This window comes from Pelophylax lessonae (assembly GCF_965119305.1).
Source record: "Pelophylax lessonae genome assembly, chromosome: 1".
Taxonomy (NCBI): domain Eukaryota; kingdom Metazoa; phylum Chordata; class Amphibia; order Anura; family Ranidae; genus Pelophylax; species Pelophylax lessonae.
Window position 1 is genome coordinate 769,168,089 of NC_138768.1, and position 24,889 is coordinate 769,192,977.

The window sequence follows — 24,889 nt, forward strand, 5'->3', positions numbered from 1 at the left end:
CGCGCCTCCGGTGGCGCGTGAGCGCCGCCTACAGGGGGATGAGTCCAGCGACGTAGGTCTACGTCGCTGGACGGAATCGTGCCACTTTGCCGCAGTACAGTCCCAGTGACTGGTCGGCAAGTGGTTAAAGGATAAATAGAGTTACTTGGAGAGGTGAAATACCATACGTGGACAGACATAAATTTAATGAAAAAACCCAAACATAATTGATTACATATCAAAAAAGACATTAAAATCCAATAGAGTGGCAAAACAAAACATAAACAAACAGAAAGATCTTTTAGGTGGCTCTTTGACCTGCAGGCAGTTTCCATGTTTCTGTTGCTTATTGTTGGACCTGTTAGCATTTTGCTCACTGTATTGCTCATTGCTGGACTGTTTTTGGGGATCACAATTGTCTTGGAATCTTGGAATGTTCCTGAAGTTCATTGAGAGACACTGGTCCAACCCTTGTGTGTTTAAGCTCTTGATCTCAGCACTTCTTGCTATAAAAATGTGTCATGATGGCAGTGGGAGGGGATATACAGTCTGGTTACTGTTTTTTTTTTTGTCAGTGTTCAAATCCTCCATTAGGCAACAGTATAATTGTCTCTGAATCCTGTGTGTCTCAGCAAATGGAGTTTTTACAATAAGTACAAAATCCAATTTTTCCTTTCCTTCCTCTTGCAAAGTAGTGTAAATATATAAAGTGTTATCATACAATCCCATTGTATTCTACCATTTATCACAGGTTCAGTAAATCTATCAAAATCGTAATAATCATTTTTTCCCTTTGATTTCTATGCATAATGCTATGAGCTGAACAAAACAAGACAATTAAAATCAATCTTGTATTCTTTTTCAAAATGGTATAGTTAAAAAGAAATGCAGAATATTTTTGGCAGATTGAAAAATGCTCTCCTAGCAACCTGCAGACCTGGGAAAAAAAAGAGTTAATCTGAAATTACATCCAGTCAGCCATAATGTGTTTTTATAACAGATTCTCAACTGTTCTTTGTCTGTGTTACTGTGTGATAAAAGGGCGGATGCAGGGCAAAGTTTCACCTAAAGCCTAAATTCATCTTTTAAAGAAAATAGTCTATGCCATCAAGTGGGCCCCAATAGATAAATTAAAACTGTGCAGCTTTTAAAAATGTTTACAAATGTTGGCAAAGCATCGGTGAAGCTAGACATGTCTCGCTGGAGCTCCTCCTCTGGAGCTTCCTCCAGGGAACAACAGTAGGCTACAGCATGCTTTCGGTGCTCCAGGGTACAGTGCCCAAGTTCCACATCCTACCCTACACTAGCTACACCAGCCATAATGGTTCTAACAGGTGCCTGGCTGAAGCACGTACTAAACTATTAAAGATGCCCTGGCTCGGGTCCCCACTAAAATTGAGCCCCTCCCTGCTCCCAGCGCTACATTACCATTCCACTTCTCTTCAACGCAGCAGGGCACAAATGAGGATGGGACTCTAAAACAGATACTGATATTCACCTGGGGCAGTTACAAGGGGTACTATTTTCCCCATAAACATATCTACAGCAATTTGACAGAAATCTGCAGAAAGCCCTTATGCAATCTGAGAAGAGAAAACCGACACCTCTCACGTGAGATCTGTAAACTGAGGCAATGCTTATTGGACATAGAAACCCATGTAGAGAGCTTGGAAACCCACAATGAGGAGCTGGAGACTCTCAGGGATGAAACCCTACTCTTCAATCTGGCTTAGAGGATTTTGAAAATAGATCTTGGTGCTCCAATCTGAGTATTCAGGGTATCCCAAATCAGTCCTACACCTCCAGGCCATGATTACAGCTCTGTTCCAAGAACTCTCATATTCACTCCTGATTGAACATTTTGAAATCTACCAAGTTTATTGGCAGCTGTATATGAACGGAACTTCCTTTTTTCAGGGTCCTGCCTACCAGATATGTACAGATCCTGCCCTCCGCACAATAACCAAACATAGGACAATGAAACCCCAGCTGCAAATCCTGCAACAAATATAAATGGATCTTTCCGTTTAGAGTCTCCTTTTTCTACCAGGGAAAACATCACATCTGTCATGCTCCTGAGGATATCCAGTCCACACTGGAAGATGTTCAGCTGGCTACCCTCGACACACCACTGGAGACAAAGAGACAATTTCATGTTTTCAACCAATACTCCTGAGATCCCCATAGGTTGACATCCAATGGTCTATTTGTTGCTCCTAGTTTGCCTGAGGGATCTTTCCACAGTGCTTGACCTCCATGAACTTCCTAGCTCTCAATGACTAACCCTACAACCCTCTAGTTGTGTTTTTTTTTCCCCCAGAGCACTTAGTCATTCTAAACTGTGATCTGCCTGTTTCTCGTGTTCCTTTTTTTCTTTGTTAATTTTGTTTTTATATTCGATACTTGATTGCTTGTCCCGTTATCACCATAAAGTGGGCTCTTCGGGCACCTTGCCGAGTCCTACTTACGTTAACCTAATACCGGGACTCCAATGATTTCTGAATTTTGCCTATCTACATCAACTGTTTCTAACGGGCTTTCTAATCTCCTTCACATTTGGGTTTAATCTTCAGCTTACTCAGCCCACTGTTTGTCAGATCAACCCTCTCATGAAATTTCAATATCCTATTCCCTCTTAGAGGTAGAGGTAGTAACAAACATAAAAAACTGGCGCAACAGGACTCAAAATGAACCTCAATAGCCTCTTAGGAAAATTATAATGGGAAGATGCACGGACCTGGATGTTGTGTGGCAAAGTCCAAAAGGTCCATAAGAAGCATCGGTCTGTGCACTCCAGAAGGCTGCTGACTCTCAAGTGGAGAAGAAACTTGCAATATACTGGAAGATAAGAACAGCGCCACTCTAAGTGCAGTAAACTCAATACTTTATTTGACATCTAATAATGCTGGGTACTCACAAGATAAAACGATTAAAAAGCATGATGAATGTGTGTAAAAAGATCCATTATTCCAGTGCCTGGGCGGGGAGGGGCTGATGTGCTCCAAACAAGTCCGTCCGACTGCGGGAGTAAGCAGTATCCGGACCCCGAGGACACCTGCAACGCCTCCGGCGGCGGACTTCCGGGTTGGGCGTTTTTACCCACCTATTTAGAGTTGTGGATTCTCACAAGCCTAGGCATGTTAATCCTAAATGGGGAATACAGTGGGGTTTTGTACCCCTATTTAGTTAGGTCCCCTATGTACCTTTTTTTTATAGCCCTTCTAAATTATCCTTTCAGGTGCTCCTGCAATGTTATTCCCTTGTCAACACTTTGCACCATGCCACCCGACATCAATATACCTTTTACTCTCACCCACAAAATGCCTTTTCCAAAATTGACCACGTCCATATTTTTGTGGGCTCGATACCAATGCTCCTCTCATCATCTATTAGGCCATAGTGTGGTCATCATTTCCACCCTATTATTCAAGTTCCGAGACTCAACTTGGTGTGTCAATGACTCTCTTTTGGCACACCCCATTCCTACTGTATAGCCCAAGGATCTTCAAACTACGGCCCTCCAGCTGTTGCAGAACTACAAGTCCCATGAGGCATTGCAAAACTCTGACATTCACAGACATGCCTAGGCCTGATGGGAATTGTAGTTCCAGAACAACTGCAGGGCCATAGTTTGGAGACCCATGGTATAGACATTCAATCAGCTCTCAAAGATACCTGACTCTTAATACTTCTCCCCAGTTACACTCTGGAAAGCCTAATAATCAGGCTCCTTTATCCAACTATCATCCCAACTTTAGATAATACTTTGTAAACATGCACAGCCTACCAAGCCAACCCCGCTCTGGCCAATCAGCTCTTCCTGGATAAACCCCACACAGATCTAGACTTGGGTTTGACAGAGTCTGTGGAGAAAACTATCTGTCAATTCAGTTGTAATTATTACACTAAGATTTATAAACCTTTCTAGGTCTTGCTCACCCAAAATTGGACCTCTCTCACAAACCTCAAGCTTTCTTAGAATGTACAAATATTCAACCCTGTTGAAATGTTGCAAGAATTTCATAAATGTCTTTAACATCTCTATGAGACCAAGGGCAAGTTTGTTCCATCTCATGCAGACACATTCTTTTCCAATTTTAAACTCCCCTGTTTTTCCATGTCCCAGATCTGTTAGACGGTCCTGTCTTTGATAATGCCCATTGTAGGCGGGCGAAATGCATCAACAGACAATCGTCACACGACGTCACTTACTAAACCACCGTGGAACGCACACCGGCAGCGTACCCGGAAATGGTTTGGGTTACTGTGACTATTGATTGTGATACAACGCTGTTACCTGATTTACCTTTGTGAGTAGTTTTAATATATTTTAATGCAATAAATACCTTACGGGCTTCACTATATTTGGCTCCTTCCCTCTTTTGTCTGAGCACCTGAGCAAGGGGAAATTATAGAGGAGGCTGGAGGTGTATTGGAGGCTCATCCTTTCCTACTGGTTATCCTGTGGAAAATCACTGCAGATCTGAGGCTGTATTACATCCTAAATCTGAGGCTGGAGGTTTATTTGGAGGCTCAGCTGCCCTATCCATCCCTACTGGCTATCTGTTTGGAAGTCACTGCACACTTGAAGCTCAGATTTATCCTAAGTCTGGTGAGTGGATCCCCAAAAGGGTCTCTTTGGAAGCACTTGCTACTTGTGTGGAGCACTTCAAGCACTGTATTCAGAACTTTATCTAATTTGAGTGGACTGTATATGTTTTTTGGACTGCACTGGATTTAGCACTTTGGCACTTATTGCACAATTTTTTGCACCTTAGAATATTTATTGTCCTAATCAATTATGATTGTATGGTATTAGATTTTTGTCACTAGTGCACTTTATTATTAATATCAGTATTACTGAATGGTTCAGATTTTGTTCACTAGTGCACTTTATTATATCATGGATTTGTAAATTATTTCTTTCTAGTATTTTCACATGCCTGTTAGCGCTGTCTTATAATATTTTATAAATAATCAACCCTGTTGAAATGTTGCAAGAATTTCATAAATGTCTCTAACATTTCTATGAGACCAAGGGCGAGTTTGTACCATCTCATGCAGACACATTCTTTTCCAATTTTAAACTTCCTTGTTTTTCCATGTCCCAGCGAGATCTGTTAGATGGTCCTGTCTCACCTGAGGAGGTGACTTTGACCATTAAAGCTCCTAAAATTAAAAGGAGATTAGGCCCAGATGACCTAACAGCCACTTAATACAAGCATTTTGCAGATTAACCGGTCCCACTCTTGCTTTTAATTAGACATGTGCAGAACAGAAAAATTTGTTTTGTTTAGTTTTGGATAGATTTGTTGTGTTACTATTTTCGTTTTATTATGGTTTTATTATTGTTTAGTTTGGTTTCAGAATTTGTTTAGTTTCGCATAGTTTTCATTACATTTAATTTTGTTTTAGTTAAAATTAGTTTAATTTATACAATTTCTAACAAATTCCTACTTTTCAGAACGATTAGAATCCAGATTGAATGAAAAATGTTTGACTGATTTGAAATATGTGTGAAGAAATAGCTGGTTGTTAAGCAGTGGGCTTGCCACCCGTGTCCTTAACTACGAGTCATCATTTGTAAGTGGGATTCCTCACTGACATATGAATGTAAAGAAAAGAATGCCAGTGATTGCCTGGCAATAGAAAAATATTTAAAAAATGACGTAGGGTCCCCCCCAAAATCCATACCAGACCCTTATCTGAGCATGCAGCCTGGCAGGTCAGTAAAGGGGAGGGGATGAGCGAGAGCCCCCCCATTCCTGAACCATACCAGGCCACATGCCCTCAATATGGGAGGTAGGTGCTTTGGGGCATGGGGGTTCTGTGCCCCCCACTCTAAAGCACCTTGTGCCCATGTTGATGGGGACAAGGGCCTCTTCCTGACAACTCAGGGCTGTGGTTGTCAGGGTCTGTGGGCGGGGGCTTATCAGAATCTGGATGCCCTCTTTAACAAGGGGGCCCCCAAATCCTGCCCCCGCTATGTGAATGGGTATAGGGTACATCGTACCCCTACCCATTCACCAACAAAGACTCCAGCAACCACAGCCCAGGGTTGTTGGGAAGAGGCCCTTGTCCCAATCAACATAGGGACAAGGTGCTTTGGGGTGGGGCAGAGCCCCCCATCCCCAAAGTACCCACCCCCGACATGTTGAGGGCATGTGGCCTGGTATGGTTCAGGAGGAGGGGTGCTCGCTCATCCCCCCTTGCCAGGCTGCATGCTCGGATAAGGGTCTGGTATGGATTTTGGGGCCGACCTCATCCTGTTTTTAAAATTGAATATCCATACCAGACCCGAAGGGCTTGGAATGGACTGGGGAGGTGGGGGGACCCTCTGCTGTTTTTTTTTTTTTTTTTATATTTTTCCTTTGCTGGGCAATTTCTTTTATTCTTAGCTTTTTCCAGCTACTTCTTCACACAGGATTCAAAACGGTTAATTGTTTTTCAACCAATCTGAATTCTAATATTTCTGAAAAGTTGGAATTCATTAGAAAACGAATAAACAAAACAAATTTTAACGGATTTCAACTAAATTTTGTTCTATTCGTTACTATTTCATTCAGGGATTCGGATTGTTGTAGAAATTTCTGGTTGAGACTCTAAATAAAAGTTAATTCTGCAATTGCAGGTAACAAATGCACAGGATGCAATCTCTGTGTTCAGAGAAAAACACAAGCGCCATCTGAGTGCAGCATAACATGTTTATTAATGGCAGAAGAAATGTAGGTACTCTCACATAAGATAGGAGTGTGCTTCTGGCTCACCTAACATGAGAGTCCCCTGGGAGGAGGGATGCCTCAGGATGGCCTCGGCGGCTCCCCGATCCTAGGACGCGGCTGATAGATGTCAGCCTCTCCGCGGCTCTTGTGGATAGTCCGGCGGCTTCTCCTGTGCTCAACGTCCGGGTGCAGGAGGGTTGCCAAGGCGACGCATTGGCGGAGCATGCGCTCCTTCTTCAGGCCTAGCTGAGCCATGTACAGGGTGAGCTTAAATAGGACCAAGGGGGTGTCTCCTGGGTCCTAGCTATCACAGCTTGTAATTGCTATTTTAAAAGGCAATTAAGAGGGATAAAGGCATATAGACAATGACATATGTCTGTAAGGAGATTTAAAATGATATAAAAGCTCATTAAATATGTACGCTTGCATAGGAAAAGGTGAACTGTGGACCACTAATGAAATTAAGAGTTCAGTGTGTATGTATGTAAGTTTGCATTGGAAAAAGGGAAGATATATTCCATTGATGGAATTATAAGAGGAGGTCTGGAAAATTATATATATATGTGTTTATGTGCAAACGCACACATATGTGCACAAACATATACACACCAGTAGTGTGGACGGTGTTATGTAAGGTTGGTGAATGAAAAATAAAAAATAAATAAAAAATAAAATATAAAAAAATAAAAATAATAATAGGGGGACTCTCATGTTAGGGCATTACTTTGTGAGCCAGAAGCACACTCCTATCTTATGTGTGAGTACCTACGTTTCTTCTGCCATTAATAAACATGCTATGCTGCACTCAGATGGCACTTGTGTTTTTCTCTAGTCACTGAACAAGCCCCTTCTTGCTTAAACACAGAGCAGCTGTCCAAGAGCCAGCACCTATCTTCTATCAATTACTCATTGCATTTGACTTGCCACGTTTTGATGGACTTACATGCATTTATCCTTTCATGTATGACATTTAAAATTACTGTCTCAAGCTACCTACCCTGTTCCATCACCCATAGGGGCTAGCACAGATCCTCTTTGCGCCAGTATGTGTTATTTTGTAATCTCTGTGTTCAAAATGTTCGTTCTGACCAAATTTATTATTACATGTTATTTTATATATAGATAAGAAAGGGGCAATGTGGGATGTTATTAAAACTAACAAATAGAAATCTGTTATTAAAAACTAGCGAATAGAAATAATATCATAACAATTGCAAAAGTAATACCTTGAGAGGGGAGGGGGAGTAAAGAGAGAGATGGCTTCTAGTAGAAGTTGTGTCTGTGTGATATGTGAAGGTTACAAAACACATTTCAACATTGAGAACAAGATGGAGTCTCTTCTGCTTAAATGAACAATACAGTGAATGTCCAAGTCATTTCCCGCATTTTGTTTATTTGACACCATTCTTCTCCGCGTTACATTTAGCCGATTGCTGGTAACTCCTGCTACATTGGCGCAGAGAGACGGCGTCCTGTTCAGCTCTCTCCTAGCTTCCTCAGAATAATAGGTTCATCAGTGCCAGTGGACCATCTGCTGGTACAGTGGGTAGTCACAGAGGCATAGCCTGATGAGGAAGTAAATAACAAGTATAAGAAACAGAAACATCACAATGTATAAGAAACAGAAACATCACAATGTAAGTGCCTAATTTCTGTAACCATGTTGCTATGCCATATAAAAAGTCACCAAAACCTCCTAATCCTTTAAAGGGGTTCCATCCATCTTCAGCAATATCTCTGGCCTTATTTTGTAATTTTCTTATCTTAGCAAGATGCCCTTTGATAATGTCCTAATTATCAAAAATGTATATATAACAGTCTGTGTGAATAACCTCACTTCCGGGTCTGGTCGGCGATTACGTTATTCGGCGATTCGCAGTGTGTGCTGGGATGGCATGAAATCTCGCATTATTACACAGGAGATGAGCTGCACTGCGTGCTCTGCCCCGCCTCCGCCCCTTTTCCTCTCAGTGAGCTGTATGTATGTAGTGTATTGAGGCCGTGCTCCGCCCCGCCTCCTCTCAGTGAGCGAGGACTGAGAGGAGGCGGGGCGGAGCACGGCCTCAATACACTACATACATACAGCTCACTGAGAGGAAAAGGGGCAGAACACACAGTACAGCTCATCTCCTGTGTAATAATGCGAGATTTCATGCCCTGAGATAAATCCTAGCACACACTGCGAATCGCCGAATGACGTAATCGCCGACCGGACCCGGAAGTGAGAAGAGGATAAATAAAGCAGAAAATCAGGTATTTACTAGCAACAAAAAAAAAAAAAAAAAACTTTCCATTGGTAAAAGTCGTTTTAAAGGGGATTACATACATCTAAAGTGACTAAAATGGGTGGAACTCCACTTTAAGCTGCAGTGAGATAATTTAATGTTAATCTATGCTTGAATACTACTTTTTTAGCTGAACTATTTCTTAATTTAATAAACCTATATCAGTGGTAGTAAGGTTAATAATTTAATCTACAATTGTAGTGTAATTATTTATTCTTTTCATTGCTTCAATTCCCCACCCTGCCCAGGAAGGGAACCATGGCTATGTCACCTTCAGCGAACTGCTCTCTTTTGAACACTAAAGGGTATTCTGGACTTTGACCTGGTCACACTGTATCTTTGCGAACAGCCAAAGCAGGCAATAACTTCCCAATATAACATGTACCTGTAACATTAGTAGGAAACCAGGCGTAAGCTTTATCTCCACATATAAAATATAACCCTCTACTTTTTTATGGATGGTATTCCTGCTCCTAAAAAACTAGATGCAGTAATGTGGAATCTCATTTAACTAACATTTCTACATATTTGGACCTGTGAGCAATTTGTACGTTAAAGGGTTCTATTTCATTCTGGATCTGGGATATACTGTAATAATACTGAGCATAGTTTCCTTCATAAACTGTAATCTTTGCTCCAGCGCAATCTTAATTGCCCAACTGTGTACATTTAGTGTTAAATGGGCATGTAATGTTTAGACAAATCTGTGGAGTGTCTATGTGTTTTAAAACCATCAAAGTTACTGATCTGTGCTCATTAGCTGTGGAAACTATGTATGAGCCATTTATTCTGGTTCTGTTTAGATCAGTGAGGTTTAGAGGCATTGCTACCATGGGTATTGTTCCTGTTTGGGGATGTAAGTGAGAACACACCCAGCAGTTACTAGCGCTGCTGTAGGTTGCATACAATTTTAACATTTGGATGAAAGTGTTATTTTTCCATGTCTCAGTTCTCACAGGAAAAAAACATACATTTTTATTTCAAGGGATATCATCACTTTAGGATTTTCTTGCAGGGGGGTCTGCCTTCCAACTTGACAGCGGAACCTGTTGTCAAAAGCCCCAATTGTGGTCCATCAAATTTAAGTTCTAGTGGCTTTCTAATGTGTCGCTTGACCACCACCCAGTCACCTGGTTGGATTCTATGAACACCTGAAACAGAATCTGGGTTGGGGATAGAGTTATAAACACCTCCATGTACTTTATTCAATGTTCTTTGCAAAATCTGAACATATTCTAACAGGCTAGAGAGAGAAGCCTGCAACTGTTGGGGAAAATATAGCCCTGTTTCGGATGGCCCTCCAAATAAAATCTAATAAGTGGACAGCCCATGCGTTTTTTTAGGGGTAATTAGTACAGAATGTACGGTATTGGCAAAGCCATCCACCCATCCTTTTCCTGTGTCTGCTTTAATTTTTGCACATTTGTTTTTCAAAATTCTGTTGAGTCTCTCAACTTTATCACTGCTTTGTGGATAATAAGGTGTATGGAAAGTTTGCTGTATGTAAAGGGCTTCCATTACTTCTTTCATTACTTCTCCAGTAAAATGTGTTCCTCTGTCACTCTCAATAGTTTCAAAAACTTCATATCTACAAACTATTTTGTTGAAAATTTTCTTTGCTGTTGTTTTTTAATTTGCTTTAGCTATTGGCCATGCCTCAGGCCAACCTGAGAACATGTCAAAGCACACTAGAGCATACTCTTAGCTGCCTACTCTGGGTATCTGAATTTAGTCTATTTGAATTCTTTGGAAAGAGAAATCTGGCATAGAATAATGCTTTTGGGGAACAAGGAAAGGCCTCCCTGCATTGTACAGAGCACAAGTGAGACATGAATCACAAACCCTGCCTGCAAGTGCACTAAATCCAGGTGCTATCCAATAGCAGTCAGTAAGTGCCACCATTGCACCCTTAGCAAGATGACTGATGCCATGTGCCAGTTGTTCTAAAACTGGGTACAAGCTCATGGGTAGACACCAACTGTTCTCAGCGCTCCACAGGCCTTGCTCATTTTCGGTAGCATTACATTTGATCCACTTATCCTTCATCAGGCTCCCAGTTCCGCAACTGAATTAAAGTTTCTATATTCCACTGCTCTTCATGAAGAGAATCTTTCCCCGCAACCTGGGCGACCCCTACAGTGGGTGTGACTCCAAATGCTATAAGTGCAGCATTCTTTGCCCCTTGGTCCTCTAAAGCACTTCCTCCGGCTGTCATGTAATTTCCCCTTACATGTCCTTTTAACTTCAAGATGGCAAATTCTGCTGGTTTCTGAAGGGCCTCAAATAGCTTCTCTATGAGTTTTTCATGTCTCACTAACTTCCCTGCACTAGTCATAAAGTTCCAGGCTTTCCAAATGTGCCCAAAATTGTGAGCCACTCCAAATGCATATCTGCTGTCAGTGTAAACGTTTCTCTTTTAAATTCTCTAGGAGTTGACATGCTTTTACTACAGCACACAACTCTGCTTCCTGTGCTGACATCTGGGGTGTTAATGCTTCTTGATGTAAAATAGTGTCTGTGGTGGTTACAGCTAACCCTATGTATGGCTGACCATCATCAGTTTAAAATCTGGAACCATCTATGAATAAGTGTGTGTCACATAATAATAGTAGTCACGATCTGATAAAGGCTCATTTTTGCTGGTATGACAGAGGCCTTTTCTACCTCCATCAGAGCTATACATTCATGAGAAAAACTCTCAGGTTCTACATCAGTACCATTTGTTGCATCTTCCTCATCAATTATAGGAAGAAGAATAGCCAGACTTAAAGTAACACATGGTTTGATTGTTAAATTTGATGGAGCAAAAAGAGCAGACAGGTACTTGTCAAATCTACTGGTAGACACATGTCTGGTATTTACTTGATTCATGATTTCCTGTACTGCATATGGCACGTGCAGGATAAGAGCAGAATCTAGTACAAGCTCAGTTACTTTGTCCAGCACTCAAAATTATGCAAGCTCAGTGCACCAGCATTGCATATGTGCTTTTGTGACATTTTGACACCCTTTTTTGGCAATACCCTCTATCTGGGGCCTCTGCAGCATTATTCAGTGTGCATTTTAAGCTATATAGCTACAATTTTATGGGTTTTTGAAAACACCCTTTTTGGCTAAAACCCACAATTTTACAACCCTTGCCGCATCTGTACGTGTAGAATTCAAGTGTTATATACTGCTGTCATATTGTGTTAGTAAAAAAAAAAAAGCACCCTTTTTGTGCAAATTGCACAATTTTACAGCCCTTGCTTGATGCATCTGTGATAAAAACAAGCTTTAAATACTTCAAGAAGCCGGAAGAGGGGAAAGCTCAACTAATCTCCCCAGATACAAGGGAATTTGAAAGGGAAGAGGGGGAACCGGCCCAATCTCCCCAGATACAGGGACAAATTTGAGCGGGAACAGCAGCTGAATAACCCCAGGTCATAAAGGTCAACTAAACTTTCCCCAGCAACAATTTTACCTCACCCTGTGACTGCTAATAACTAGTCTACACCAAGTTATAATCCCTGTCCCCATCCCATGAGGAAAAAGGGGCACAAAATGATGCCTCTTTTCCTTTCATTTAAAAAAAAATTATATTAAAAATAAAAACCAGTGTTGGCTACCTCGTCCTCCTCCACCTCCGCTTCCACCTACACCGTCACATCCTACACCACCTCAATCTCCAACTCCATATGGACCTCTTCCTCCTAGATCAAGATTATTATTTTTTATTTTTATATATTTTATGTTATTTTAAGTTATTTCCCTATCCACATTTGTTTGCAGAGCACTTGCCATGCTCTTAACAACATTTTGCTGCCATTTGCAGCCCTCTAGCCCTTTCCATGACTTCTTTAGAGCCATTTTAGTGCTCAAAAGTTCGGGTCCCCATTGACTTCAATGGGGTTCGGGGTCAAGTTCGGGTTAAGTTCGGGTCCAGAACTCGAACTTTTTTGTGAAGTTCGGCCGAACCCGTCGAACCTGAACATCCAGGTGTCCACTCAACTCTAGTCAGGGTATAATGAGGCTGATACATACATCACAGGCCTCTGCTTTTCTCAATGTAGCTGGGTGAGTACACCTGCAGCAAAACCATTGACTTCATGACAAAACAATTAGAAGGTCTTATTATAGTTAGGAAGTCCAATAGCACGATTGGGGTGTCTGCCTCAATTATATTGTTAATGGCTCTCAAATCATGCACTATGTGGTATGTCACTTACCCACCCTTCTTATCTGGCTTCTTTGCAATTGGCAACAGGGGTGTATTTGCTTGGGACTTAATTGGTACAACAACCCCTGCTGATTTCAGTTGAGTGATCTGATTTTTTTATCCCCTCAAGTCTAAGCAATGCTCAGTGGGTACTGTTTAATCTGTGGGAGTTGGCAAGCTGGTTTAAATTTATCATAACTGGGGTGCAGTCCAACAGACCTACATTATATTTGCTGGTGGCTCATAAATAAGTGGGAATCACTTTAAATTCTGGTGGAAAAGGCGGAGTGGAGTCTTGAAATAAAAATACTCCACAGGCAAAATTTGAAACTTCTCCTGATAGACTACTAACCATGTGGACTCCTGTAGGAGTGTAGCCTATGTTTTCTAAAATTTGGTTCAGAATGTCGGCTACTAAAAGATTAGTAGGAACTGTGTCTGACACTAACACTTTAGTGACAATTTCTGCTTGCTGTCCTAGCCTGAATTTAAGTGGCTTGGACTCCAAATCATTAGAGGTGCCGATTAGGCCAACACCAGAGATAACATTTTCAGATAATAATCCTGGAGGTAAGTCCTCTATATTAAAAACGGATTGGCTTGCACCAGTATCAATTGAACAGGATAATTCTGTTTCTCCTCCAGGATAGGGGAGTTCTTGTAAAACACTTTTACCCTGGCCTCTGAACCATTGCCTTCCTTGTTTAACATGATTGACACGAGCATGCCATTTTCCTAGGCCTGATCCACTGCTTTTTGTCAGAGAACAGGGATCAGTATGAAGTGCCTCTGAGCTCCTTTCCAGTCTATGGTCAGGAGGAAGATGACAGAATTTGGCTATATATTCTTCCCCATTAAAATTGTAGTATATGATTGGACTCCGATCGCCTTGGTTTCTGAAATTGTATCTGCCTCTACCTCTATCTTTTCCCCTCTGCTTCCCCATATACATACATTTGGGTTTGCTCTCTTTCTGGTTAATACTGTTTTCTATGGATAACCATATAGGCAGGAGGTCTTGAATAGACATATTGCCTGCCTCAGGTCTTGGCATGAACAACTTTATTTCAACTGGGGTGTAGCGGCCCCTTTGGCATTGAGTGAATAACGAGAGGAGAGCTTCTGACGGGTGCAGTACTTTTATTCTTTTGCATCAAAAGGTGTGCAGGAGGGTTGAATGTTATTCTCTTTAACACCTTGAGCACCATAAACACCATAGCACCATAGCACCATTGCACCGTGAAAACTGTAAACGACATACAATACATTTGTTTACAGTGATCACCAAAAAGGGGGTTACAAGGTTAATTACAAATGTGAAATTACAAGGTGGATTACAGTTGTCTGCACACATATTTAAATGACATTAAAAAACATCTAAGGAAACATGGCCAACATGCAGGATGCTTTGGATTATCTATAGCAGCGGTCACTAAATGGCGGCCCGCGGTCCATTAGCGGCCCGCGCGATGCTTCTGCCCGGACCGCTTGTGGCTCCCGGCTCACTAGCATTCGAGCCGCGAGTAGGGGAGTGACGTCCCGCGCGCGCGCCCCGCCCCCTGCAACTGCCTAGTGGACATTGCGGTGTCCTGTCGGGCCGCGAGTGGGGGAGCGACGTCCCGCGCGCGCCCCGCCTCCTGCAACTGACTAGTGGACATCGCGGTGTCCTGTCGAGCCGCGAGTAGGGGCGTGACGTTACTCGCGCGCCCCGCCCTCTTCTCCTGACTGCGGCTCCCTCACAGCGGACACTAGGTGCACGCCCCGCCCCCCTGTTCGTGGCTTTTGACTCAGCTGGCTCCAGGTATGTGGAGCACATTTTTAGAGGAGAATACTGCAATTTAAAAAGAAACCCTCAAGTGTGCAGACTGGCATGTGTTGTTGTGCTCATTAGAGTGCCCCATAAAAGAAACAAAATATGCCCATCAGATTGCCCCCTTGACATAAAATGTGCCCATCAGCGTGCCCCTTATTTTATGCTAAGGGACACGCTGATGGGCATATTTTATGTTAATGGACAAGCTGATGGGCATATTTTATGTTAAGGAGCACTCTGATGGGCATATTTTATGTTGATGGACACGCTGATGGGCATATTTTATGTTAAGGGACACGCTGATGGGCACATTTTATGTTGAGCGCAACGCTGATTTACACGTTTTGTTTTGCCCATCAGCGTGCCCGCTAACATAAAATGTGTCCATCTGAGTGCCCCCTAACATAGAATGTGCCCATCAGCGTGTCCCTTAACATAAAATGTGCCCATCAGCGTGCACCCTAACATAAAATGTGCCCATCAGCGTGCACCCTAACATAAAATGTGCCCATCAGCGTGCACCCTAACATAAAATGTGCCCATCAGCGTGCACCCTAACATAAAATGTGCCCATCAGCTTGCCCCTTATTTTATGCTAAGGGTCATGCTGATGGGCATATTTATGCTGTGGTACACACTGATGGGCATATTTTATGTTAAGGGGCACTCTGATAGGCATATTTTATGTTAAGAGCAACGCTGATTTACACGTTTTGTTTTGCCCATCAGCGATCCCACCATCATAAAATGTGCCCATCAGCGTGCACCCTAACATAAAATGTGCCCATCAGCGTGCACCCTAACATAAAATGTGCCCATCAGCTTGCCCCTTATTTTATGTTAAGGGTCATGCTGATGGGCATATTTTATGTTAAGGGGCATGCTGATGTGCATATTTATGCTGTGGTACACACTGATGGGCATATTTTATGTTAAGGGGCACTCTGATGGGCATATTTTATGTTAAGAGCAACGCTGATTTACACGTTTTGTTTTGCCCATCAGCGATCCCACCATCATAAAATGTGCCCATCAGCGTGCACCCTAACATAAAATGTGCCCATCAGCGTGCACCCTAACATAAAATGTGCCCATCAGCTTGCCCCTTATTTTATGTTAAGGGTCATGCTGATGGGCATATTTTATGTTAAGGGGCATGCTGATGTGCATATTTATTCTGTGGCACACACTGATGGGCATATTTTATGTTAAGGGGCACTCTGATGGGCATATTTTATGTTAAGAGCAACGCTGATTTACACGTTTTGTTTTGCCCATCAGTGATCCCACCATCATAAAATGTGCCCATCAGGGTGCCCCCTAACATAAAATGTGCCCATCAGCGTGACCCTTAACCTAAAATATGCCCATCAGCGTGCCCCTTATTTTGTGTTAAGGGTCACGCTGATGGGCAAATGTTATGCTAAGGGGCACACTGATGGGCATATTTTAGGTTAAGGGTCACGCTGGTGTGCACATTTTGTTCTGCCCATCAGAGTGCCCCTAACATAAAATGTGCCCATCAGCTTGCCCCTTATTTTATGTTAAGGGTCATGCTGATGGGCATATTTTATGTTAAGGGGCATGCTGATGTGCATATTTTTTGCTGTGGTACACACTGATGGGTATTTTTTATGTTAAGGGGCACGCTGATGGGCACATTTTATGTTAAGGGTCACGCTGATGGGCACATTTTATGTTAAGGGTCACGCTGATTAGGGGATATCTGATGTAAAGTGGTACGCTGACGAGAATGCCTGATGTAAGGGAGCACTGTGATGGGGACACCTGATGTAAAGGGGCACTCTCATGGGCACACCTGATGTGGTGGGGATACCTGATGTAAGGAGGCCCCCCTATGGTGACACCTAATGTAAGGGGGCACTCTAAAGAGGACACCCTATGTAAGGGGGCAATGTGATGGGGGAACCTTATATAATGGGGTACTCTGATGGGAACAAAAGATGTAAGGGGGAACACTAATGGGAGACACCAGATGTAAGAGGGCTTTCCATTGCAGAAACCTGATGTAAGTGGGCACTCTGATGAGAATACCTGAGGGAGTACTCTGATGGTGGCAACTGATTTTTGGGGGTATTCCGATGGGAGAACCCAATGTAATGAATTACTCTGATAGGGGCAACTGATGTAAGGAGGAACACTAATGGGGACATTTACATTTACAGAGTATTACCAGATTGTGTGGAGGAAATAGTAGCAAAAGCGCCAGAGAACATGGCTTGTTCCAAGAAAAGGAAGGTAGATGCTGAAAACCGAGCCTTCAAAGATGAATGGACAGACCAATACATGTTCATTCTTCCTATGGGAAGTTTAAAACCAGTTTGTCTCATTTGTTGCGAAACGGTGGCGATAATAAAAAGCAGCAATGTGAAGCGCCACTACGAAACAAAACACGGTTTGTTTGAGCAAACATATCCACAGCATTCCGAGGTGAGGGCACGTAAAATAACTGAACTAAGAGCCCAGTATGACAGATCCACCAAAGTCCTCTCACATTCATTTACAGCCCAGCAGCGTGCAAATGAATGTTCACTTAAAGTAGCATGGATTTTGGGGCAACACAAAAGACCATTTACCGACGGTACATTTGTTAAGGAGTGCTTGAATGCTGTTGCTGAAACTTTACTTGAGGGTAAACAAAAAGAGCTGTGTGAAAAAATCAATCAAATCCCACTATCAGCGTCAACGGCAACAAAAAAGACTGAACTATTAACAGAGGATGTATTGGCACAACTTGATGCAGCTATTCAGAGTGCAGTATGCATTTCTTTAGCCATTGATGAATCAACAGATATAACGGATAATGCCCAGCTTTTGGTGTATGTAAGATTTTTTCACAAAGAAAGAAAAGAACTCTGTGAGGACCTGTTAGGTGTAACACCACTTGAGACACATACAAGAGGAGAAGACATATATGAGGCCATTAGGGAGATTCTAAAAAAGAGGAAGATAGACCTGAAAAAAGTGGTCTCAGTCACCACAGATGGTGCCCCCGCCATGGTAGGAAAAGAGAAAGGAGCTGTGGCGCGACTGAAAAAGGACAACCCTGACCTTATTGCTTACCACTGTATCATCCACCAGACTGTCCTGTGTGCCATTCTATCAGAAAAGTTTGCAGAAATCATGGACACAATGATGAAACTCATCAACTTCCTCAGGGTATCCTCATCCCATCAACATCGTTTACTAAGAGAGTTTCTTAAAGAAGTTGAGGCAAATGCAAATGACCTTTTACTTCACAACAATGTTAGGTGGTTGAGTAAAGGCAGTGTATTGGAACGCTTTTGGTCCATTCGCACTGAAGTAACAGCTTTCTTAATACAACTAAAAAGCCAGAAAGCAAAACAGTTTTCACTGTTTTTACAAGATGAGAGCACAATGGATAATATTGCTTTCCTAGTGGACATAACATCACACCTTAATGAACTCAATTTAAAGCTGCAGGGCAAGAACAATTCCATCTGTGATTTGATGACCGCTGTCCGCTCCTTCCAGAGAAAACTGGATTTGTTTAGGGAAGATCTTCAAGGAGAGTGCTTGCATTTCACAAAGGTGAAAGAACAGATTCAAGGAAAGAGAGATGTATCTCCTTTTGTTGATTTCATTGATAAACTGATTGGAAACTTCAGTAAAAGGTTTGATAGCTTCAGTCTTGGACAGCAGATCCTCCTGCTCATCCACAATCCCTTCCTCATTAAAGATCCCAGAGTGTTTTCAAAGGAGGTAATGCAGACCTTCAAGTGGGCACATGAGGGATCTCTACAGACAGAACTTATTGATCTGCAAACAAATGTTGCACTAAGAGAGCACTTTGGAGGAACTGATCCGACTAACTTCTGGCTACAGACTGTCCCGGAGACTGATTTCTCTTCTCTAATCAAGGTAGCTCTACAAACCTTGACCATGTTTGGATCTACATACAGCTGTGAGTCAGCTTTCTCCACTATGAACATTATTAAAACCAAGTATCGTTCCAGGCTCACCAATGAGCACCTACACATGTGCATGAGAATGGCAGTAACTCAATTTAAGCCAAGATTCAAACTACTGGCAGGGCAATCAAAAGCCCATTTTTCTCACTAGACAGGGAAGGTTTTTTGGGTGGTAACAAAATTAAAAATAAAACTGAGGATAATTTGTGCACTTTTTCAAATTGACACCTTGTTTAAGTTAGAAGGTGCAATTTGATTTTACTTGAAAAATGGATGGGTTTTAGAAAAGAGTTATTGATTTTTTTCCATGTTGTTTTTGTTAAGGATAGTTGCTTGTATTCCATACAAAGACTAGAGCAAATGTATGGATTATCTATAGCAGCGGTCACTAAATGGCGGCCCGCGGTCCATTAGCGGCCCGCGCGATGCTTCTGCCCGGACCGCTTGTGGCTCCCGGCTCACTAGCATTCGAGCCGCGAGTAGGGGAGTGACGTCCCGCGCGCGCCCCGCCCCCTGCAACTGCCTAGTGGACATTGCGGTGTCCTGTCGGGCCGCGAGTGGGGGAGCGACGTCCCGCGCGCGCCCCGCCTCCTGCAACTGACTAGTGGACATCGCGGTGTCCTGTCGAGCCGCGAGTAGGGGCGTGACGTTACTCGCGCGCCCCGCCCTCTTCTCCTGACTGCGGCTCCCTCACAGCGGACACTAGGTGCACGCCCCGCCCCCCTGTTCGTGGCTTTTGACTCAGCTGGCTCCAGGTATGTGGAGCACATTTTTAGAGGAGAATACTGCAATTTAAAAAGAAACCCTCAAGTGTGCAGACTGGCATGTGTTGTTGTGCTCATTAGAGTGCCCCATAAAAGAAACAAAATATGCCCATCAGATTGCCCCCTTGACATAAAATGTGCCCATCAGCGTGCCCCTTATTTTATGCTAAGGGACACGCTGATGGGCATATTTTATGTTAATGGACAAGCTGATGGGCATATTTTATGTTAAGGAGCACTCTGATGGGCATATTTTATGTTGATGGACACGCTGATGGGCATATTTTATGTTAAGGGACACGCTGATGGGCACATTTTATGTTGAGCGCAACGCTGATTTACACGTTTTGTTTTGCCCATCAGCGTGCCCGCTAACATAAAATGTGTCCATCTGAGTGCCCCCTAACATAGAATGTGCCCATCAGCGTGTCCCTTAACATAAAATGTGCCCATCAGCGTGCACCCTAACATAAAATGTGCCCATCAGCGTGCACCCTAACATAAAATGTGCCCATCAGCGTGCACCCTAACATAAAATGTGCCCATCAGCGTGCACCCTAACATAAAATGTGCCCATCAGCTTGCCCCTTATTTTATGCTAAGGGTCATGCTGATGGGCATATTTATGCTGTGGTACACACTGATGGGCATATTTTATGTTAAGGGGCACTCTGATGGGCATATTTTATGTTAAGAGCAACGCTGATTTACACGTTTTGTTTTGCCCATCAGCGATCCCACCATCATAAAATGTGCCCATCAGCGTGCACCCTAACATAAAATGTGCCCATCAGCGTGCACCCTAACATAAAATGTGCCCATCAGCTTGCCCCTTATTTTATGTTAAGGGTCATGCTGATGGGCATATTTTATGTTAAGGGGCATGCTGATGTGCATATTTATGCTGTGGTACACACTGATGGGCATATTTTATGTTAAGGGGCACTCTGATGGGCATATTTTATGTTAAGAGCAACGCTGATTTACACGTTTTGTTTTGCCCATCAGCGATCCCACCATCATAAAATGTGCCCATCAGCGTGCACCCTAACATAAAATGTGCCCATCAGCGTGCACCCTAACATAAAATGTGCCCATCAGCTTGCCCCTTATTTTATGTTAAGGGTCATGCTGATGGGCATATTTTATGTTAAGGGGCATGCTGATGTGCATATTTATTCTGTGGCACACACTGATGGGCATATTTTATGTTAAGGGGCACTCTGATGGGCATATTTTATGTTAAGAGCAACGCTGATTTACACATTTTGTTTTGCCCATCAGTGATCCCACCATCATAAAATGTGCCCATCAGGGTGCCCCCTAACATAAAATGTGCCCATCAGCGTGACCCTTAACCTAAAATATGCCCATCAGCGTGCCCCTTATTTTGTGTTAAGGGTCACGCTGATGGGCAAATGTTATGCTAAGGGGCACACTGATGGGCATATTTTAGGTTAAGGGTCACGCTGGTGTGCACATTTTGTTCTGCCCATCAGAGTGCCCCTAACATAAAATGTGCCCATCAGCTTGCCCCTTATTTTATGTTAAGGGTCATGCTGATGGGCATATTTTATGTTAAGGGGCATGCTGATGTGCATATTTTTTGCTGTGGTACACACTGATGGGCATTTTTTATGTTAAGGGGCACGCTGATGGGCACATTTTATGTTAAGGGTCACGCTGATGGGCACATTTTATGTTAAGGGTCACGCTGATTAGGGGATATCTGATGTAAAGTGGTACGCTGACGAGAATGCCTGATGTAAGGGAGCACTGTGATGGGGACACCTGATGTAAAGGGGCACTCTCATGGGCACACCTGATGTGGTGGGGATACCTGATGTAAGGAGGCCCCCCTATGGTGACACCTAATGTAAGGGGGCACTCTAAAGAGGACACCCTATGTAAGGGGGCAATGTGATGGGGGAACCTTATATAATGGGGTACTCTGATGGGAACAAAAGATGTAAGGGGGAACACTAATGGGAGACACCAGATGTAAGAGGGCTTTCCATTGCAGAAACCTGATGTAAGTGGGCACTCTGATGAGAATACCTGAGGGAGTACTCTGATGGTGGCAACTGATTTTTGGGGGTATTCCGATGGGAGAACCCAATGTAATGAATTACTCTGATAGGGGCAACTGATGTAAGGAGGAACACTAATGGGGACATTTACATTTACAGAGTATTACCAGATTGTGTGGAGGAAATAGTAGCAAAAGCGCCAGAGAACATGGCTTGTTCCAAGAAAAGGAAGGTAGATGCTGAAAACCGAGCCTTCAAAGATGAATGGACAGACCAATACATGTTCATTCTTCCTATGGGAAGTTTAAAACCAGTTTGTCTCATTTGTTGCGAAACGGTGGCGATAATAAAAAGCAGCAATGTGAAGCGCCACTACGAAACAAAACACGGTTTGTTTGAGCAAACATATCCACAGCATTCCGAGGTGAGGGCACGTAAAATAACTGAACTAAGAGCCCAGTATGACAGATCCACCAAAGTCCTCTCACATTCATTTACAGCCCAGCAGCGTGCAAATGAATGTTCACTTAAAGTAGCATGGATTTTGGGGCAACACAAAAGACCATTTACCGACGGTACATTTGTTAAGGAGTGCTTGAATGCTGTTGCTGAAACTTTACTTGAGGGTAAACAAAAAGAGCTGTGTGAAAAAATCAATCAAATCCCACTATCAGCGTCAACGGCAACAAAAAAGACTGAACTATTAACAGAGGATGTATTGGCACAACTTGATGCAGCTATTCAGAGTGCAGTATGCATTTCTTTAGCCATTGATGAATCAACAGATATAACGGATAATGCCCAGCTTTTGGTGTATGTAAGATTTTTTCACAAAGAAAGAAAAGAACTCTGTGAGGACCTGTTAGGTGTAACACCACTTGAGACACATACAAGAGGAGAAGACATATATGAGGCCATTAGGGAGATTCTAAAAAAGAGGAAGATAGACCTGAAAAAAGTGGTCTCAGTCACCACAGATGGTGCCCCCGCCATGGTAGGAAAAGAGAAAGGAGCTGTGGCGCGACTGAAAAAGGACAACCCTGACCTTATTGCTTACCACTGTATCATCCACCAGACTGTCCTGTGTGCCATTCTATCAGAAAAGTTTGCAGAAATCATGGACACAATGATGAAACTCATCAACTTCCTCAGGGTATCCTCATCCCATCAACATCGTTTACTAAGAGAGTTTCTTAAAGAAGTTGAGGCAAATGCAAATGACCTTTTACTTCACAACAATGTTAGGTGGTTGAGTAAAGGCAGTGTATTGGAACGCTTTTGGTCCATTCGCACTGAAGTAACAGCTTTCTTAATACAACTAAAAAGCCAGAAAGCAAAACAGTTTTCACTGTTTTTACAAGATGAGAGCACAATGGATAATATTGCTTTCCTAGTGGACATAACATCACACCTTAATGAACTCAATTTAAAGCTGCAGGGCAAGAACAATTCCATCTGTGATTTGATGACCGCTGTCCGCTCCTTCCAGAGAAAACTGGATTTGTTTAGGGAAGATCTTCAAGGAGAGTGCTTGCATTTCACAAAGGTGAAAGAACAGATTCAAGGAAAGAGAGATGTATCTCCTTTTGTTGATTTCATTGATAAACTGATTGGAAACTTCAGTAAAAGGTTTGATAGCTTCAGTCTTGGACAGCAGATCCTCCTGCTCATCCACAATCCCTTCCTCATTAAAGATCCCAGAGTGTTTTCAAAGGAGGTGATGCAGACCTTCAAGTGGGCACATGAGGGATCTCTACAGACAGAACTTATTGATCTGCAAACAAATGTTGCACTAAGAGAGCACTTTGGAGGAACTGATCCGACTAACTTCTGGCTACAGACTGTCCCGGAGACTGATTTCTCTTCTCTAATCAAGGTAGCTCTACAAACCTTGACCATGTTTGGATCTACATACAGCTGTGAGTCAGCTTTCTCCACTATGAACATTATTAAAACCAAGTATCGTTCCAGGCTCACCAATGAGCACCTACACATGTGCATGAGAATGGCAGTAACTCAATTTAAGCCAAGATTCAAACTACTGGCAGGGCAATCAAAAGCCCATTTTTCTCACTAGACAGGGAAGGTTTTTTGGGTGGTAACAAAATTAAAAATAAAACTGAGGATAATTTGTGCACTTTTTCAAATTGACACCTTGTTTAAGTTAGAAGGTGCAATTTGATTTTACTTGAAAAATGGATGGGTTTTAGAAAAGAGTTATTGATTTTTTTCCATGTTGTTTTTGTTAAGGATAGTTGCTTGTATTCCATACAAAGACTAGAGCAAATGTAAAGCTATCCTAGTTCCAACTGTCCACATGTTTAATGTCGTAACTGAAACTTGACAATAAATATTGTTGAAATGCTATGGAACTTGTACATGTCTCATTTTTTGATAAGAAATATGGTGACTACAATCTTGCTGAGTCAGCACAGACTTGAGATTCGGACCTCGGCCCAATGAAAATTCTAGCGACCGGACCTCCTTGAATTTTAATTCATTACCCCTGAACTAGACCATCCTTTTCTATTGAAGTTTCAATTACACGTCCTAGTTGCCACTGGCATCTGGGAGACATATCTTCTTTGATTATGACAAGGTCATTTACTTTGAGGTTACGTCGAGGTGTGTGCCATTTCTGTCTTGTGGAAACACTCATGAGGTATTCCCTTTTCCACCGACTCCAGAATTGTTCTGCTAAATACTGTACTCTACGCCACCGTTTAGCTGCATATACATCTTCCTTTACAAATTTCCCAGGTAGAGGTAATGCAACCTTGGATTTCATCACGATGAGGTGGTTTGGAGTTAGAGGTTCTGGTGCCTTGGGGTCGTTGATTCCATCGACAGTTAAGGGACGGCTGTTAACAATGGCCATGGCTTCATAAAATAGCGTTCTAAGAGAAGCATCGTCTTGTCTACTTGAACATTGGACTGTTGTAGCATTTAGCACATTACGAATGGTTCTAATTTGATGTTCCCAGACTCCACCTGCATGACTTGCGGAAGGAGCATTGAAGATAAACTCACACTGTTTATCAGCTAGGAAAGTCTCTAGTGCTTTCAACATGACAATCAACCTTGCTGCGGTGACTGCAGCTGAGAGTTCAAGCCTTGGGATGCTCACAATCTTTGTTGGTGTGAC

General features: G+C 42.6%; 2 protein-coding genes across 2 annotated transcripts; both read left to right on the forward strand.

Annotated features, from left to right (window-relative positions):
* Positions 1-17,232: 17,232 nt before the first annotated feature.
* On the forward strand, positions 17,233-19,101 carry LOC309549427 (SCAN domain-containing protein 3-like; the record flags this gene model as incomplete). The annotated part of the gene is made up of 1 exon (XM_082249717.1): positions 17,233-19,101. One exon carries the CDS (start codon positions 17,233-17,235, stop codon positions 19,099-19,101), a length of 1,869 nt encoding a protein of 622 aa, XP_082105843.1.
* A 2,851-nt stretch (positions 19,102-21,952) lies between these two features.
* On the forward strand, positions 21,953-23,821 carry LOC309549435 (SCAN domain-containing protein 3-like; the record flags this gene model as incomplete). Its single annotated transcript, XM_082249727.1, has 1 exon — positions 21,953-23,821. The coding sequence occupies one exon, from the start codon at positions 21,953-21,955 to the stop codon at positions 23,819-23,821; it is 1,869 nt and encodes a 622-aa protein (XP_082105853.1).
* Positions 23,822-24,889: the final 1,068 nt, after the last annotated feature.